Raw genomic sequence first — 19034 nt, 5'->3', positions numbered from 1 at the left:
TTTATTAGCCAATCATCACATGCCTAGTGCCTTAGGGATTATCAGGGATAAAGAACTATGGCAGAATGGGTCTTAACTGTTTCAGCCTTCTGCGTCCGGCTTCTGGCTTTTAAATGAATACCCTGTGCACAGTAAACAGCAGGCCTTAATAATAACGGAGAAATGCCCTCTCAGCACCATTTCAGTGAGACAGTACATCACTGTGAGAGCCTGTCGCAGCTTTACAAATGCCTGAAGTCTGCTCCTTGGCTTTGGCTATTTGATGGTGTAGTTTTCACAACGAAAGATTGTTATTTAAAGGGATAGTTCACCTCAAAATCTAATTCATGTTATTTTTTCTCTGGGCTGTAGTGATGGTTATCTTTTTTGGGTGTACGGCATGCAGTTTTGGAGACATCAGCTGTGGAGATATTTGCCCTCTCTTGATTATATCGAAGACCCTGAGACATTTAAAGGACACAGCAGCCTCCTTCATGCACTCTGGCAGGAAATATAGACTCTATAAATCACACAGCAAATGCAATGCATGTTGTACTACCCTGTATATTGTTTCGACTATGTAGTTTTTCCTATTTTAGCCTTTAAGAATGAATGAAAATAACAGCCTCCACTGTGCTGATGGGGATGACTTTTTCTACTTGACAGTTGTAATTAAAACAACAGTTTTCATATGAAACTTTCTCAGAATTATTTTTCTGAGAAAGCAGGGAACGAACTTTTTCAGTTGAAGTGAATTTGCTTCTCGCTGTGTTGCAGATATGCCAGCCTGTATTTCTGCTGTGCCATTGAGGACCAGGACAACGAGCTCATCACGCTGGAGATCATCCACAGATATGTGGAGCTGTTGGATAAATACTTTGGCAGTGTGCGTTTGTGATGTCTGACTTCCTAATATTATTCTTAGTTATAATTCCCACGTGCTGAGCTGTTCATTAATGTTTAAAGTTATTGCATGTTGGTCACCAGGTTTGTGAACTGGACATTATTTTTAACTTTGAGAAGGCCTACTTCATCCTGGATGAATTCCTGCTGGGTGGAGAAGCTCAAGAGACGTCTAAAAAGAATGTGCTGAAGGCCATCGAGCAGGCTGACCTGCTACAAGAGGTAAGATATGTGATAAAACCACCATGGGAACAATAACAGTTTCAAATACTACATTTCTGGTAAAGATATTTTACACTAGTACACCACTATTTCCTATGTATATATTATATTATATTGAGGATTTCTGGAAATCTGGAGACATCCCCAGTTATTGGTGGTGGCAGCAAGTAAGGTTTAATACTTTTTGGCTCAGTTTGCAAGTCATGCATTAAAGCCAGTCTTTAGACAAAAAACATTTTGTAGTAGTTATTTTTCTTTTAGTCGAGGGTGGATTTAATCCAAGTATGGTAAACTGGTCTGTGATTGTTTCTTTTATTGTTTTATTGCATTTTATCACTACTTCTCAAAAAAATTATTTTTAATTCGCTAATGAAAATATGTGGATGAAAAAGCATGTTGTGGCTTTTCTAAGAAAGAAACATGTAGCTTCTTCTTCTTTCTTAGAAAAGCCACAGTGCGTAGGCCAGCATGGGGGAGGTGACCCACTGGTGGAAATGCTGAAAGTGGTGTAGAGAGGACAAGCAGCAATCTGGCAGCCAGAGACCATGGGAGTTTGATGAAATGTAGTGATTTGTAGACAGGTGAAATGGGTGATTAAAGAGTCAAAGTGATTGAAGTGACTGCCAGTGGAAGCAGTGACATATAAGCTAGTAAATACATGGTTATCAACCTATTTGGAACGTGGAACAGCTGCTTTGTTGAACAGCTGTCAGCTACAAAGCTGCTCCATGAGCGAATCGTTTTATATCGTTTATCACCAGGTTATTATCTCTCTGAAAATCTTTATGTCTATGGTGAAAATAAAATGTGTTTATAGTTCGAAGGGAGATGCATGAATTGTCTCTATGAAATTGCAGATATTTTTAAAAAGTCTTTCCAAGACCCTGAGATTGTTGTTCAGATATACTCCAGTGAAAAAGACAGCTACAATCAAAGGTTTGTAGCTGAGAATGTCAGACTTTCAATTTTGTAAATAATGAGTCTTCCCGTCTGACAACACAAAGTTACTGAGACCTGCAGACTAAACCAGCCACAAAGTCACTTTTTCTGTGGTTTTTTCTTCTTGTTCCATTTCTCACTGCAGTGTCATCAAGTGATCCTCTAATAAGATTCAGTCAGTGATTTCCTGTAAAAGCTCCATAATAGAATCCATTCTCAGCTTCTAATGCCAAGCAAACATTAAGAAATACTGGTTTTGCATCGGTAACTGCTGCAGCCTTAAATAGAAAAGCTGATATTTTGACTGCCTTATTTTCTTTCATAGGTATGCTGTCATAATGGTGGATGATTGTAGTTTCATCAGACCAATCAGAATGAAATAAAAAGATAGAAGAGAAGAAGTGAAGGGCTTCACCAAGGAGCAGTATCAGACAAATAAGGATTATTTTGAAATACAGGTCATGCAAAGCTACTCTACTAGAGTCAGAAAAAAAATATGGAGCTTGAAATCAGCACCATTGGTCCACGTTAATTAAATTAATGTGAGGATTATAGTTTTTATTGTAATAGTTAAATTTCATGCAGCACGGTGGCACGGTGGTTAGCACTGTTGCCACACAGCAAGAAGGTCCTGAGGTCAATTCCACCATCAGGCCGGGGTCTTTCTGTGTGGAGTTTGCATGTTCTCCCCGTGTTTGCGTGGGTTCTCTCCAGGTACTCCGGCTTCCTCCCACCGTCCAAAGACATGGAACTTGTGGGGATAGGTTAATTGGATAATCCAAATTGCCACTAGGTGTGAATGTGAGTGCGAATGGTTGTCTGTCCCTGTGTGTTGGCCCTGCGACAGACTGGCGACCTGTCCAGGGTGTACCCCGCCTCTCGCCCTATGACAGCTGGGATAGGCTCCAGCGACCCTGAAAAGGATAAGTGGTAGCGAATGGATGGATGGATAGTTAAATTTCATATAGTAGAAGTAAAAAATGTTTCTTAGAGTTTACCTCAAAGTGACAGCTGATTTTACTTTACACTCTCCAGTCAACCCAGGAAGTTGTTCAGCTCTTTTCATAATGCTCGACTTGAGTTATTTATAGTGTTTTTAAAGCATTCACAAGAACTAATACTCAGATAAGTCTCACTGTTTTAGAGTCACGCAAAGAAACGTGGACCTCGTTACCCTCAACTTCAACTAGAACTTTCTTTACCCTTTATTATTTTTACAGAAGGTTCAATGTTGAGTTCTTGTGTCTTTCTATGTTGCATCACTTCCCTTAAGTAGAGGGAAGGCTCGGCACTGCTGGTGCTATATGTTTATTCTCTTTTTACACATTTTCTCACATTGGAGTCCTGATGATCATTTCTGTCTTTAATTTTCAGTGCTGCATGAATACAGCCCTCAGATGATTCATGCAGCCATATTTTTGAAAATATTTTGTGTGTCTTGCTTTTAGTTTGCTTGATCTTAATCCTGATTTCTGCTGACACATTTCTCCCTTTGCTTGTTTATTCTTTACTGTTGTGATTTGCAGAATATAGACTTTCAGATGCGCCTGTTTGCAGGTAACACTTTGTTAAAAAATCCCTATTCTGTAGTGTTAGATCTGTAGCTTTAGATTCACCAACACAATGTTAAATCCAGCAGAAAAAAAAGATACCAGCAACACCAAAGTCTCAAGTGTCATCAGCACACTTTGAATTTTGAAGTTGCTGATATGTTTTCTGCCTCATACTGACCCTATATCAACTCCAATGTCTCTGATGTCACTGTAAACCTAACCAGCAACATTTAATGTGACGAATAGTTACACAAAATTGCTTAAAAATAAAATAGCATTCAGTAGTTTTTAATGAAGAGCCTACATTTCTAAGTTACTTATAAAAGTTTCTGCACAGGCCTGGTTCAAGGTTGGATGTGGGCAGTGCTCAGGTTGTAGTCTTCAAACAAACCCTCATTGTATTCACTGCTATGACAAACAGGACACTTCTGTTCTAGATTAGCATTTCATATAGTGGGAGCGTAATTATAGCATCAAAACCACAGTATCGCAGCAAGGGTCATTTTGACCATAAGCGCTGTCAGCAGGATACCAGTACACACTGATCACAGCTCCACAGCTGGTTTTTCACCCCACTCTCAATCCCGGGCACAATTAATGTTGTTTTGTCAGCGTCTGACGTAAAAAGGGCGATTTTACTAAACGGAATAAAATAGCGTTGATAGGTGTGGTTAGTTTTATCGGTGATTTACAAACGTTGCACTGTTTTCTAACCACAACAAAAACACGGTTCATTTCAATATGACATACCCAATGTGCCAAGAGCTCTGACTTCAGCAAGTGTACGGGACATGCAAAGAGACACAAAAGCACTTGTGACCCAGACACAAGAGCATGACAACAGCGGTATCTGGTATGGCAAAGTCAGTGGATACTTTACTACAGGCTTAAAATTCCATAAGTGAAATGCTGTTGCACATCCTTGGAATAATAACAAGAAGCACCTCCACTCACCCTGGACAACAAGAACTGCAGGGCGCAAAAAGAAAGTGTCCTAGAAGCCAGGGAGAAACCAGAAAGCATCAAAAATAGGCCATGTTTGTGCATAATATCATGACTTATGCATATTATATTCACATTTGTTTTATTTCTTGCAGTTTCAGTACAGTAAATCTATTTTAAAAGTTATGTTTTTCAAGATGGCACTTTGATTATTATTTTAAGCATTCAGTTTTTTCTCTTTTTAATAGAGCTATCTATAAAGACTACAGCTTCTGTTGAATTTATTTCAGCATATGACAACAATAGCATTTTCTGTATTAAATGCTAAAATAGCCAACACATTGACCATTGAGACAACTGTCAAATGTGTACATCTGTCCATGGTCCTGAAATTATAGCTATAGTTTTTTAACACAAATGCATTGATCAGAATAAAAACAAAAAGCACTTCCAAACTATCAAACCAATTCAGAACATCAAAATGAAAAATGGGCTGCTATTATGACTTCCTGTGCCTGCCATCCAGGATCCTATCCTGAAACTGATCAAGCCTTGATTAGTTTTAAATTGCAAAGATGAGTTGCACTCATCAGTGCTGATTGTCTCAGTATGATTTGAATATGTTGGCAGTCTGTTTCCGTTAATAATACAGACAGCAGTTATTTGCAGTCCTTCACCAATCTGCCTGCGAGTGGTTGCAGTCAGTCTGAGTTGGACCATGATTGTTTAGAGCACCAGGTGACCTATGCATTTGGCTTAAGATTGAAAGTGATCGCCCAGAGGCTGAACGTGTTGCCTCCTCAGCCTCTAGGTCACTGCAACTAGTGGGAATTGATATCCAAAGATGCAACCATGGAGGTATCATTTTTTTCTTTTTCTTTTTTTTTTAACTAGTTGCGAGGTTGCCATCCTACTTTACTCTAGTGTGACAGAATGCTAACCAAGTTTAAGTAGCTAAAGCTAAATGAATAATTTATAGTGCTTTATTTAACCAAGTAGTTTTTAGTAAACATTAAAAAAATCAGCATGTGAAGAAGAAACGGACATCCTGAACAAAACAACGTGAAGCACAGTCTCCAAGGTGACAGACCTTCGGCTCATGCCATTACCATGTGTGTGTGCTCCCACTGTTTATTGAATGTATAAAGATCAAAAGGTAACACCCACGGAGAGCTTCAGAAAAGAGCGGACTGTTCTCAGTTTTACCAATTTGTTCTGGCCAAGTCAGGAAACACTTCAATGTTTCGATCTAGTGGCTTTCATTGGAGCATGTCTGGTACAATGTAAGTCTAATCAGTCAGTTAGACAGCAGACTGATTGGTTTCCTGGATTTGTTTGTCGAACATTTAGTCTGTTAGTGCTCCAAAAGGCCACCGCTAATGAGTTCTAGGAAAGGAAATCAGACCACGGCTGACAGCCCATTAACATCTACATGGATAAAAGTGATGTGAACCATGGAGAATTTCTGAGGAACACTTACTTTTTGTAAAGCATAAATAAAAAGATTTTATAAATGCTCCTATTAACGATTAAAATTGTTTATTTATTTTACAGTTTAATTGAAGTGAATTGACTAAAAAAATGGTTCTATCCTTTATATTTGATAGAAATGTCTGTGAAGACATTCAGGAAATACGACAGATTAAAAAAAAGTTTGAAATTTCACTCAAGTTACAACTGAATATAAATTGGACCTAAGTGAGTGATGTGAAGCTGGAAAGCATTTAGAAGTCTGAATGTGGTTGTTTGCCATTAGTTGCGAGGCTGCTGCCACCACCCAGCCAAACCCATTATCCCAGAGGACAAACCGTAAAGCTGTTCATTGATTTATCGACAGCAGGACCATCAGATGGAGAACATACTGTACTGAAAGGCTTAGAGTAAGGCTTTTTCCTGTAAGTGTATAAAGTAGGTAGATCTTTAAAATGATTTAGCTGATTTTCTCACTTAGGAGGAAGTGAGTTCAAAATCTGAAGGGGACGAAGCCAAATCTGAGTAGGAGAAAGGGAATGAGGTCTCTGACTGGCTCAATTCTGTATTTATAGAGCCAGAGTGAAGACTGGGGAAGTTTGCCAAATGAGGAGATCTTATAAAGAACTAGAGTCCGTCCATGCCTCCATCCAGAGTATTGATAAGTACTAGACTGGTACAGTCAGTCAGTCAGCATGGGTTTCCAGTTCTGCGTGCCGTCAACTGCATGTACGCCTGTCAGTGTGACTGTCTCATAACTCTGAGTCTAGATACAGGCTGCGATCAAAGGGTAGTCCGACTCTGCCCATACAAAGAAGAAACCTTTGCCTCTTTTAAATTTGATTTGTTTCAATGTAAAAAAAAAAATCATCTTCCTCTGCACCTCTGGACCACACCCAGCGCCTGTGTGACTCATTTGGACCATTTGCATGTGTGTTCTGCAGTTACACAACCTAACCTAACATTACGCAAAGAGCAACTCCTACGTCAAACCAAATTCCTAAGGTGCATGCTCATTGTATTTTTACATTTGTGCAAGGTTAATTCATTCAGTACAAAGTTTGATGACTTTGCACGAAAACAAAAACAGGTTTAAGTTCCTAGTTCGGCTGTTAATTGTCTCATTAGGTGGTACACGTAATAGATTTGTCTGTTGTTGCTGATTCTACTATAAGGCAGGAGATTATGCATAAACCACCGGAACTGTAGCATGTGCCATCGTGCCCTCACTCACAGAGACATACCAACCCACACACTGCTTATCAACCACACTAACAGCTCTTTTCCACTAATACCTACTTGAGTTGGTTCGGCACGGCTCGACTCAGTTTTTAGGGATTTCCACTGAGTTGTAGTACCTGGTACCGGGCACTTTTTTTAGTACCTACTCGGCCAGGGGTCCAAATGATCTGAGGCAGTCTGAAAATATAATGCCAACAGACTGCATGGCACAGATTGACGTCACTCAATGAGTCATGAGTCTCTATCATGAAAATCAAAACCACCATTATTTAAAAAAACAAAAACATCCCCTAGCAAAGATAAATTGGCTTCACGAAAAATAATACCCTCATCCCCGAGTCTGCCAAAAAGCCATACACCGTGTAGCAGATGTCCTCCTTTGTTGTGGCTAGGGCTGCCACAAACGATTATTTTGATAGTCGACTAATCAGATCATGCATCCATTGGACGAACAACGTACAGCTTATTGCACCAGCATGCATCTGCTCTTATATAACTATCATTAGCTTACAGCTTGCTATCTAAAATATAACAGGACACCGGAGTATATTCTCGAGCATCTCACACTTCTGATAATCAGTTGTCTGCTTGACGTTTATTCAGCTGTGTAAAAACTATAACTTTAATCTCAGCCAAACCGATTTACTCAGGAACAAATAAAATACTGAAAAAATCCAAACAATAACATTTTTAAGTTATCTAAGTGACTTATACAGTGGGGCAAAAAAGTATTTAGTCAGCCACCGATTGTGCAAGTTCCCCCACCTAAAATGATGACAGAGGTCAGTAATTTGCACCAGAGGTACACTTCAACTGTGAGAGACAGAATGTGAAAAAAAAATCCATGAATCCACATGGTAGGATTTGTAAAGAATTTATTCGTAAATCAGGGTGGAAAATAAGTATTTGGTCAATAACAAAAATACAACTCAATACTTTGTAACATAACCTTTGTTGGCAATAACAGAGGTCAAACGTTTACTATAGGTCTTTACCAGGTTTGCACACACAGTAGCTGGTATTTTGGCCCATTCCTCCATGCAGATCTTCTCGAGAGCAGTGATGTTTTGGGGCTGTCACCGAGCAACACGGACTTTCAACTCCCGCCACAGATTTTCTATGGGGTTGAGGTCTGGAGACTGGCTAGGCCACTCCAGGACTTTCAAATGCTTCTTACGGAGCCACTCCTTTGTTGCCCGGGCGGTGTGTTTTGGATCATTGTCATGTTGGAAGACCCAGCCTCGTTTCATCTTCAAAGTTCTCACTGATGGAAGGAGGTTTTGGCTCAAAATCTCACGATACATGGCCCCATTCATTCTGTCCTTAACACGGATCAGTCGTCCTGTCCCCTTGGCAGAAAAACAGCCCCATAGCATGATGTTTCCACCCCCATGCTTCACAGTAGGTATGGTGTTCTTGGGATGCAACTCAGTATTCTTCTTCCTCCAAACACGACGAGTTGAGTTTATACCAAAAAGTTCTACTTTGGTTTCATCTGACCACATGACATTCTCCCAATCCTCTGCTGTATCATCCATGTGCTCTCTGGCAAACTTCAGACGGGCCTGGACATGCACTGGCTTCAGCAGCGGAACACGTCTGGCACTGCGGGATTTGATTCCCTGCCGTTGTAGTGTGTTACTGATGGTGACCTTTGTTACTTTGGTCCCAGCTCTCTGCAGGTCATTCACCAGGTCCCCCCGTGTGGTTCTGGGATCTTTGCTCACCGTTCTCATGATCATTTTGACCCCACGGGATGAGATCTTGCGTGGAGCCCCAGATCGAGGGAGATTATCAGTGGTCTTGTATGTCTTCCATTTTCTGATGATTGCTCCCACAGTTGATTTTTTCACACCAAGCTGCTTGCCTATTGTAGATTCACTCTTCCCAGTCTGGTGCAGGTCTACAATACTTTTCCTGGTGTCCTTCGAAAGCTCTTTGGTCTTGGCCATGGCGGAGTTTGGAGTCTGACTGTTTGAGGCTGTGGACAGGTGTCTTTTATACAGATGATGAGTTCAAACAGGTGCCATTCATACAGGTAACGAGTGGGGGACAGAAAAGCTTCTTACAGAAGACGTTACAGGTCTGTGAGAGCCAGAGATTTTCCTTGTTTGAGGTGACCAAATACTTATTTTCCACCCTGATTTACGAATAAATTCTTTACAAATCCTACCATGTGAATTCATGGATTTTTTTTTTTCACATTCTGTCTCTCACAGTTGAAGTGTACCTCTGGTGCAAATTACTGACCTCTGTCATCATTTTAGGTGGGGGAACTTGCACAATCGGTGGCTGACTAAATACTTTTTTGCCCCACTGTATATCATGTTTAACCTGAGTAGCAAAAGACAGCAGTGGGTTTGAAAACGATTTGCCGGGAGTCCGGTGTTCTCAGCGGCTCTAGTGAGCCTTGAATCCCGGCTAACTATCGAGCTAGTGGGTAACAGACGTCTCCGAAAAAGTCGGAGTGCTTTTGAAAATATGTGGTGTCTTGATAAACTGAGCAGATATTTGAAGTTTACACAGCTACATTCTCGCCTGAAAATATGTTAAACGTTTATTTTGTGACCCAGAAAGAATAATAAGAGTAATATTAAAACTAACTAGCTGCCGCCATTGTTGGAAACTGAGCAGGGCCGCGCTATGAATTCTGGGACACAGTTTCTTCTTCTTCGGGGTTTAACAGCAGCTGGCATCCTTGTACATGCAGTGCTGCCATCTTCTGTTTCAGTTCGTTATTACACTCTTAAATCCTACTACTTATTCCTGCAGCTTTTGTGATCTTACAAAGCTTCAAACAACGCATCGACGATTTTAATAGTCGACGTAATCGTGACTAGTCGACTAATCGTGGCAGCCCTAGTTGTGGCATTCATGGCCTCACAGGCATCACAGGACTTTTGACCGCATTGCTATAACAACCCTACACAATTTGGTGGTACTCAGTTTTAATGGAAAACAACAGAAACCAAGTTGAGTTGAGCTGAGTCAATACCAGTGGAAAAGGTCTATTACTGCCAGATTTGGTCACCTTTTTGACACTTTGGTCAAGACCTTAGATCCATCGGAGCGGTGCCTGCAGAGGTGAATTGCTGCCGCTGAGCAATCCAAACACAGAAATAATGGAAGTTGTCCAGAGGTGCAAAACTTGATGATCATGAAAGGAGATTGGACAAATTTGAGGTCAGGTAAGGTTTTCATTTTGATCGCACCTCGTACGTGACACAACATGAGGGTCATAACAGGCACCAAGTCAGTTTTGAATGTTTAGACATGTCTGAGTAGACTACCAGGCAGCATAATCCAAACCTTCCTACTTTTGCTTTGGTCGATTCTGATTGTAAATTTTGATTACTGTAACGTTATTGCAGAAAATTAAAACTATTAATTCTTGTATTTAAATTTTTTCTGGGATTTTAAATTGAAACAAATATGCTGCCTGTGTGAAGACCAGCTGTTGTTCTAACAGCACTGAATGAAACTGTTCAAATTTATGATGTTGTACATGATTTCTTTTTACGCTATAAAATTATTATATAAGCATTTGTACTAATACTGTTCACTTTCATTCATTCTTATTAATTGCCAATATATATTGAGACAGATTGCTTTTTTTTTTTTTTTATAATTACAAATCCAGAAGAAAAGACCAAAACCAAAGTGACGCTCTCTCCATGTTTGCTGATGTGGTTGATAGCTGTCACAACAACCACATCTGTGCTTAAAAAAATAAAAATCTTATGAATATAAATATGTTTTAATAATTATTTAAACATTTAAATAATTATTTGTAGTTCCTATCAAACTTTGCTCACTTATTATAAATATTAGCATTTTTTAGGACTACAGTGGAACCCCGACTTACGAATACCCCATTTAACGAAAAATTCAAGTTACGAAGGCACTTAACTGCAATATTTCTGCCCGTGTTATGGCAAAATGCCCGCGTAACGAAATCCGCTGGCTCTGATTGGCTGAGCCCAGAATGCCTACAATGCCCACAATGCCCTCCGAATCATGTGACAACCCCTTTGGCTTTCGTACTTGCGCTTCGCTTTTCCAGTTGAGCGACGTATTGTTGTTGCAGTTAGCAATTAGCCTATAACCTATCGTTCACTCAAAAGGCGCGATGGGTGCTTCGACTTACGAAAGACCCTCGGGAACGAATTAATTTCGTAAGTTGGGGTTCCACTGTACTTTGGGTGTAGAATAATACACGTGGTGTGGTACAAACTGTTTCCAGCAGCGTAATGGTGTTTGTTGGATTACCTTAAAGTTAACGACAGGATGATTATTTGGGATCATGAAGGAATGTGTCACACAGTGGAGCTCTGAGACACAGAGGAATGAGTCAGACCAGTTCATCGATGGTTTTGGTCTTTTCACAGTGAGAATCAAGAATGTCACCAGCATGAAAACCAGCGCTTGATAATTAGTCACTATTCTGATGCTTCTTGTTTTTTTTAGTTATTTTAAATTCAGGAGAGCAATCACATCAAATTAAAAGCGCTCCTGGTGATTGAGAAACTGTTTAGTTCACAAATTTCTTGACAGTGTAATTCAGTAATCAGGCTACTCAGCAGGAAGCTTTAACACCACAGGGTAACAGTGGAACATCAGATGATAAACAAACAGACAAATCAGGCTCCATTTTAATTACTTTAGGGGCAAGAATGTTTCATTTTAATTTTCCTTAAATTTAAACTTATATTAAGTTTGTGGATACTAAAAACTGCAGGTAAAAGTGATGCGGGAGGAGCTGGGCTCATTCTGAGTTAGGTCCTTGTGCCTTTAGGCATTAGTAAGTGCATAGTGCAGTAATTACATGGAAAACATACCACAGGGGATTTGGTTGAAGCGATTTCAATAAGCCTTTAATGAAATATTTCTCAGGAGCTGGCCATTACTTTGGTGCCAGGAAGGAGATCTTCTTTTGGAATAATGATGCCTCAGAAGGTTTCCAGCCCTGCATGGGAGACATCAGAGATAAATTGAGCAGAGCCATCGCCACAAAGAGGGCACAGTTATTGTGGTGGTGCACGGTTAATCTCCTACTCCCTCAGCAGAGTCTGTAGATGTGTAGTACCCGCATTGTAGGTTGCTGAGAGTCGTGACGACGGTGTATCATACTTACTTTGTCCTTGTAAAAATGTTTGCCTCACAGGTATGGTGGTTCCAAATATGGCCTCTGAGTCTTCTGGTCTTTTCCAGAATTAGCCCTGCTAAGGTGAATGCGTCGTGTCTGTGGATTTAGGCTGTGTGTACCGCTAGAGCCCTCATGTCTCAGTGTTTTAACTGTGTGAACTAATCAGCCACAACATTAAAACCACTGACAGTGAGGTGAGTGACACTAATTATCTCATCACAGAGGCTCCAAGCCCATTGTTCCTTCAGTGGTCTGGTTTCAGTCATTATGCAAAGGTACTGTTTATAAGGTTGGGAAAACCTGCAGTCACTTAGATGAAGTCACTTAGATGAGTCACTTAGATGAGTGACGAAACGTTTCTCCCACTGAAAACGCTACGTTCAGATGAACAGAATCAACTTTGGAGGATTTACTTACCTGGATGATTGAGCATGCATCAAGACATAATGCACTACTGACCCCAAAGGTGTCACTTTATCAAGTAGATGCTGTTTGTCAACCACTAAACAACAAAGACAGAAGAAAAGCACTACTGGTCCAATGCATGGCGTGCAGTGCAGTCTACTGTGCGAATAGGAGAAACGTTTAAAGCCATGGATGACTGCTACCATCAGAAAGTTTGGAAAAATAGGAGAAAACGAGGTCCAAACTCTGCCAGGTAAAGTTATTCTACTATAACCACACAGTCATATCAGAGCGGGGGCCACATTTGAGGAATAGTCAAATTGCTCCCACTCTTATCCACATCTTTAATACGATAAAGAGTAGAGAAACATACTTGCAGCTATACAGTTGAAACAGCTGTGAACCTCTAATATGTAGCACAATAAGATGATTCCCATTTCAGCAGTTGATTGGCTCTTTGGAGCCATCTTTGTTATTACAGAATTCTCTAATAATTTGTTTGTAGTACACAGCTGTCAGTACCTACTAAAAGTGGTCCAGGGAAGGATGATCAGTGACAGGAAGAATTTAAGAGAAAGACATGGGACTCAAAAAATCTTGAATTTTCAAAACCTCATTTTGGTGTGAAGTCAGCAAACATTTTAAGCATTTTTTTTTTTACCGGACCTGACCGGTGATTCTGTTCATGCTGCGTCTATTGAAAATAATGTTAATTTAGATAAAGCTTTAAAATAAATCAATGAAAAGGATCCAAGATGCCTATGAGTAGCAAGACATGTTTCTAGAGGGGCTTTGCTAGTGCACAGGAACCATGATCTAATTTAGTCTTGCTGAACTGCTAAAATCTCCTACAACTCACACATGAGTGGAACAGCTGAACCGTGGCGCCATGGAAGGAAGAGGCCTGGACTGCACTGTTTACCTGCAGAAAGATGGCACCTGGACACAATATGGGAAGAAGGCAGCCCTGTGGGAGCAGCACAGTGATCTGTGTTATGTTCTGCTGGGAAACATTGGGAAACATTTTGACTTTTACTGGAATGCTGTTGCAAACCACATACACCCCTCTATGACAGAGATGTTCCCTGATGGCGGTCACTTATTTCTGCAAGATAATGGGTCCTGTCATAGTGAAGAACAAGTACAGGAAGATTTTAAAGAACCAAAGTCCAAGATCCCGATTAGACTTATACATTCCAAAGATTTCAATCTCCAAGATGAGTTGATAAAACACATTAAATATATGAAGGTCCACCTCAAAACTTCCAACATATAAAGAATGTGCTGTGAACGTCTTGGTGTCTGATACCTCAGGAGAAATTCTGAAGTCTTGATGAGTCAGAGCTGTTTCGGTGGCTTTTAATGTTGTGACTGATCGTTGTCTGTGTGTAGCATAGTTCGTGCTGGTTTAGACGGTCTTCCTGGTCTCGTTCATCGACTCCTTTTCACAGTAACCAGTCGTTTAACTCTTAAATTACATGTTTACACTGGAAACTGAGGTCTGTCCTTTGGTGCGTTCACGCCAGACATGAAGTAACGTCTCACCTTGAGTTACTCATACAAATACGGGTGCATTGAAAAAACACAAATGTTCGCCGCTAGCAGCCTACAAGAAGAGGAGGCGTACACTCAATAGCTGGAATCAAGTTACACTTATCTATTTTCAGAACATATCATGAACTCCTACAGTTTTGTTTTTCTCCAACTCTGTCTCCTTTTTTTTCATGGATGTAAAAGTGACGTTGAGCCATGCAATTCGATCTCCCCTGACATGCGTCAGTAAGCTCAATTGGTGACGTTCAGAGCATCACAGCTGATGAGGTTTTGCAACACAGTGTGAAGTGAATTTTTTTGCAAAACTTTAAATAACCTCATGTGGATGCAAGTTTTAAACGCATCTTATCACTTTGCCTGCATTAATTCACCTCTTCATGTTGACTTGATATGTAAAAACTTTGCTTCGTGTTTGGAGTGAACTCATCACTAATCTGTCTTTATTCTACTTTCATATGTTAACATTTCAGTGACGCTGTCCACTACTACGACTTGTATGATTACAGCTATGTTGTACCTGCTGTGAGATAACGTTTAATAAGTTAGACAGTGTTTGTACTTTCACGCTGAAAATGATTGTTTCACCTTTGGGAGTTTTTTCTTTAATAAGGTAAGACGGAAAATGGGTACGTTTTTTCTAGAATTAGCCACACTTATGTATTACCAGCTTTTAAGCTAAGCCAGAAAGCAAACATTTGCCAAACTTTCCTTTGAGAGGAAAAGAGGAAACAATGGTGAGAGTCTTTTGTCCTGCCTGCTGCTCTGTCTCCTGCACGTTATGAATGAAGTGGCTGTTGGAAGCAGTATTGCCTTTGTTTACTAAGCTGTGTGCATTTCTCTCCTCCAGCCCCGTCATGAGTACTTTAATGTGCCTGTGTACTGATTGGCTGCCACCGCTGCTGCTGCTGCTGCTGCTGCTATCCACCTTGCATGCTGAGCTCCTCAGTGCCTGGCACCTTCCTTTCTGCACGCGGCACCTGACATTGTCATTGGTTTGGGGGTGTAACAGTATTTTCAGTTTTCATTCATTTTCATACATGACAGTCATGATACAATATTATCAAATTCAAATTTAAAACAACCATGAATGGAAGCATTTACACAAAGAGATCTGCATCCTGTTTATGGGGCGTGAAAACGTAATCAATATTGTTATCGATCCATTTGATATTTTGCGGTGATGCATTGTCACATGCCTGTCATTGCTCCACTGAACTCTTTGTATCATTTCAACAGTTTCCTTGTTATTGTTGTAAAGCAGCAAATTAAGTGCCATCATGACCCAAAAATAAAATATTAACAATAATTTAAAGTGGACCTATTATACTGCAGGAGTCTGCATGAAAACTCTTAGATTAAACGCTTTTCTGGGTCACACTGAATAAAACTTAATTTTGGTCATTCCAACTCTCAGAAAGGAGGTAACCCAAGTATACATGTTGGTTTGTGGTTTCACAGTCAGATATGACCAAAATCTGATATCCCGATCTATCATCTATCGTCCGATAACGATATAAATCACAAAAATTTTACATTTTCTGTAAATTCTGTGAATCTCGGGTAGCTGAAGTGTTTCCAGCTGGGCGTCGTGTATCTGGAGTCGAGTTTTTTACCGATGCATTAAATGACACATTTTTAGACATAGGTTGTAACTGCCGCCGTTTTCTTTGTGAGAATTTATTACACGGCGTGCTGCGGGGAAAAGCCTGTTCTAATGTTTGAGTCTAAGGTTTATTTTTTAGCACCTGACGGCTCCTTTTTTGCTTCTCATCGGTAAATACTCTGCATACTCTTTCACGTGATTCAGTTTATTTTGAAAAGTCTCAACAGGATCTTGAGCTTTATTGTGAAAGGTTTATGTAGAAAATAAACAAGCGGACACGTGATGGTGTTGCCATCGTTGTTGCTAACGACAACGCATAAAAACAGGCGCTTGTCCTTTGGTAGTGTGGTTATATTAAATATAAGAGAAAGAGAGAACTTTAGGAAATTAATATAGCCACTACAGTGACCATCAAAACGATGAAAAAATATTGCCCTAAACAGTTTATTTTGCAACAGCACAAAACAAACGATAGCGTAAAATGAAACGATAGACATTTTTATATCGTCATCTGATATATATCGTTATATTGAACAGCCCTAGTCAGAGCCACGCCTTGCTCATTGCAACCAGTTTCAAAAAGAAGATGTGACGGCAAGAGCGTTCATCTCGAGAGACTTCCACAACCAATCGGTGATGTCACTGCTCTTTTATACCTCTGTGGTTGTTAAAAGAAACACTAGAGACAGTGTTTCTTTCTTTTAATTCCAGTTTGTTTCCTCCGCTCCTCTGCTTTATGTTTTGAGCTAAAGCTAGCTTCAGGATATTTTGAACAAGTCAGGTCCAACAAACAGCGTCTCGCATTTAATTTACTTTTGGCTGCCGTAGTCATCCACTGAAAATCTGGCGTTGTGACAGCTTTGAGTCAAACTGTTTATGAAAATTGTGTAACAGAAAATAATAGGTCCACTCTAAATAGCAGTTCCACTTAGTAAATAACTTCTTCCGCTTCATAGCTGCATCACTTTCTGGAAAAAACGCATTAAGTTGACCTTGTTAATCATGATGGCATACAAGACTGATTTAGATTTATGTCAAATAAGAGATTATATCAGTTTTTTATGATAGATGTTCTTCACAAAATGTTTCTTTCATTTTTTTGTTCATTTGTGCTGTTTCTACTTGGTCTTTGGGCAAACAAGTAGTACAGGTGCTGACTGTGTTTTAAAAATACAGTTCAGTACTTTTAAAAGTATTTAATTATAAACACAGAGAATTTCAAAATTCTTGAAGTCCAGATCACAAAATACAAACCTGAGCTTTAATTAAACACAGACTCCACGCTCACCACTCATACCTGAGTCAGTATTACATCCATGAGGGGTTCATCCAGTTTTTTCATGTTTTTAACTTGTTTTGACTCACAGGTCATGTTTGTGGGAAGTGAATGCAATAGAAGTCATGTTCACCCATTTCTGTATCTCATCTGTTTTGCTTGTATCTTCTCACTCTCACATCATACGTATCTGTTTGATTTTTAGGTTTTTCTTTTTGCTGTGATCTTGTAAAACGTTCTTATGAGCGTGAAAATCAAACCAGTGTTCACACTGAAGCGCACAGTAGACGTTTTAATAGTTTTTAAGTGTCTGTCTCTTAATAAGCAGAGTTATTTTAAAAAATATTCACAGATCATGATTATTTCCTATTTAAATAAATATTAAAAAAAGTTTTTCAAGGTAAGTGGTTTCAGAGGAATTCTGCCTAAATGAATATTGTATTTGCAATGATTGCACGGATTAAAGATTCTTCGGGGTTTTATGTTGATTATAGACGTTAAAACGCTTGAAACAATTAGACCTACAAATATGTTTTCTATTATAAATAAATAAATATTTCATATGAAATGTCTTTTCTGTGGCTTGCTAATGAAAGCCAGCTGAATAAATGGACCCTCACTTTATTGATGTACGTAATGGATACATAATAAATTGTTTACGATTCTCTGTCACATCAGCACACTGGTGTCTTTCTTTAATATAACCGTTGTTCTCTGAGTTTATGGATTTCCCCCCTGTGGCTCTCTGAAATTGGAGGGTTTTTTCCACAGCTTTTATTTTCTGTCTGAATTGTGCAGAACGCCATTCGTTTCCCAGATTAACGGGTTTAGCCTACATAATCGGCAACGAGGGATTCATCACTCTGACAAAATATTTCCCCTGTGTGAAAAGTCTATAAAGGGTGATTAATGCAGAGTGGATGTTTCGAGGTCACGTCTGAACATTTTGCACTGAAAATGAAACCACAGACGCCACTGTGTGGAAGTGTTAGCTTAAATGAATTTTATGTCACTGCTCTGATGAATTTACTCTCTTTACTTTGTGCTGAACCTTTTTTTAGGATGCCAAAGTAAGTGATTCTCTTTGTTTCTGACACAAGCCCTGAAATTTGTTAACTACAACTTGTGACACTAGTTAGGGTAGAATTAGCAAAGTAGATGTGCATTAAATAGGATAGAGCCTGTCTGTCCTGTTATTTGTTTATTTATTCCAAGTTAGTGCATATATAAATGTGAGAGATGTTGAATGGTGAACATTTTTTCTATAAAATCACCAGTTTATTAACAAAACTGAAGTATGAGGTTGTGGGTGGCTCTTGCTTGTTCTGCTTTCACTTGTATTTAAATGTATTCCTTTGTAGAACATCCAATAAAGTGTTAAAGAGCAGGTCAGGAAGTCGGGCCTTCTATGCATCCTATTGGCAAACCTCATATAGATCATGATGTTTTAAGATGCTTTAGACCCCTGCAAACCTGCAAGCTCCTTTGCACCTCAGCTCGTCCTTCTCTGACTGAATAAAGATTGAGATTGAGAGTAAAAGATAAATCAGCACCCAAGTACCTTAAACCTGCATTTTCTTTTTTAATTGACACCAGGGGCGACTCTTCTGGTCCTACCCGAGTCTATGGGAAAACGGGCCATGACTCACTTTCACTGTGCCCCTGATTAGTTGCTAGTTTCACGTCATACTGAATCAAAGATTAAGTTCAGTTTTTCATTTTTATCTTTGTATTTTTAGAGTCAGAAAGGAGAATTAGCCAGGTTGTGCTCGTTGGCTGATGTCAAACACTAGTCATCTA

The 19034-nt window shown here is 39.6% G+C and overlaps 1 protein-coding gene across 7 annotated transcripts in view; it reads left to right on the top strand.

Moving 5' to 3' along the window:
- Window positions 1-19034, top strand: part of LOC308393637 (AP-1 complex subunit sigma-2) — a 31147-nt gene that overhangs the window by 6282 nt on the left and 5831 nt on the right. Inside the window, exons 3-7 of one of the 7 annotated variants that reach the window (XM_080877573.1) lie at window positions 757-865; window positions 967-1104; window positions 3570-3600; window positions 12415-12477; window positions 15203-15493. In XM_080877573.1, coding sequence (XP_080733699.1) covers window positions 757-865; window positions 967-1104; window positions 3570-3600; window positions 12415-12467 — 331 coding nt within the window. In that variant the 3' untranslated portion in view covers window positions 12468-12477; window positions 15203-15493. Of the gene's footprint in view, window positions 1-756; window positions 866-966; window positions 1105-3569; window positions 3601-6583; window positions 8461-12414; window positions 12478-15202; window positions 15494-19034 lie in introns of those variants that run through there. The other 6 variants (XM_080877571.1, XM_080877575.1, XM_080877576.1 and 3 more) reach the window with 6 other exon arrangements.

The sequence above is a fragment of the Rhamphochromis sp. 'chilingali' genome (genome assembly GCF_963969265.1).
Source record: "Rhamphochromis sp. 'chilingali' genome assembly, chromosome: 3".
NCBI classification, from domain to species: Eukaryota; Metazoa; Chordata; class Actinopteri; order Cichliformes; family Cichlidae; genus Rhamphochromis; species Rhamphochromis sp. 'chilingali'.
The sequence above is the reverse complement of the archived record's forward strand: the minus strand, read 5'-3'. Positions and strand labels throughout refer to the sequence as shown.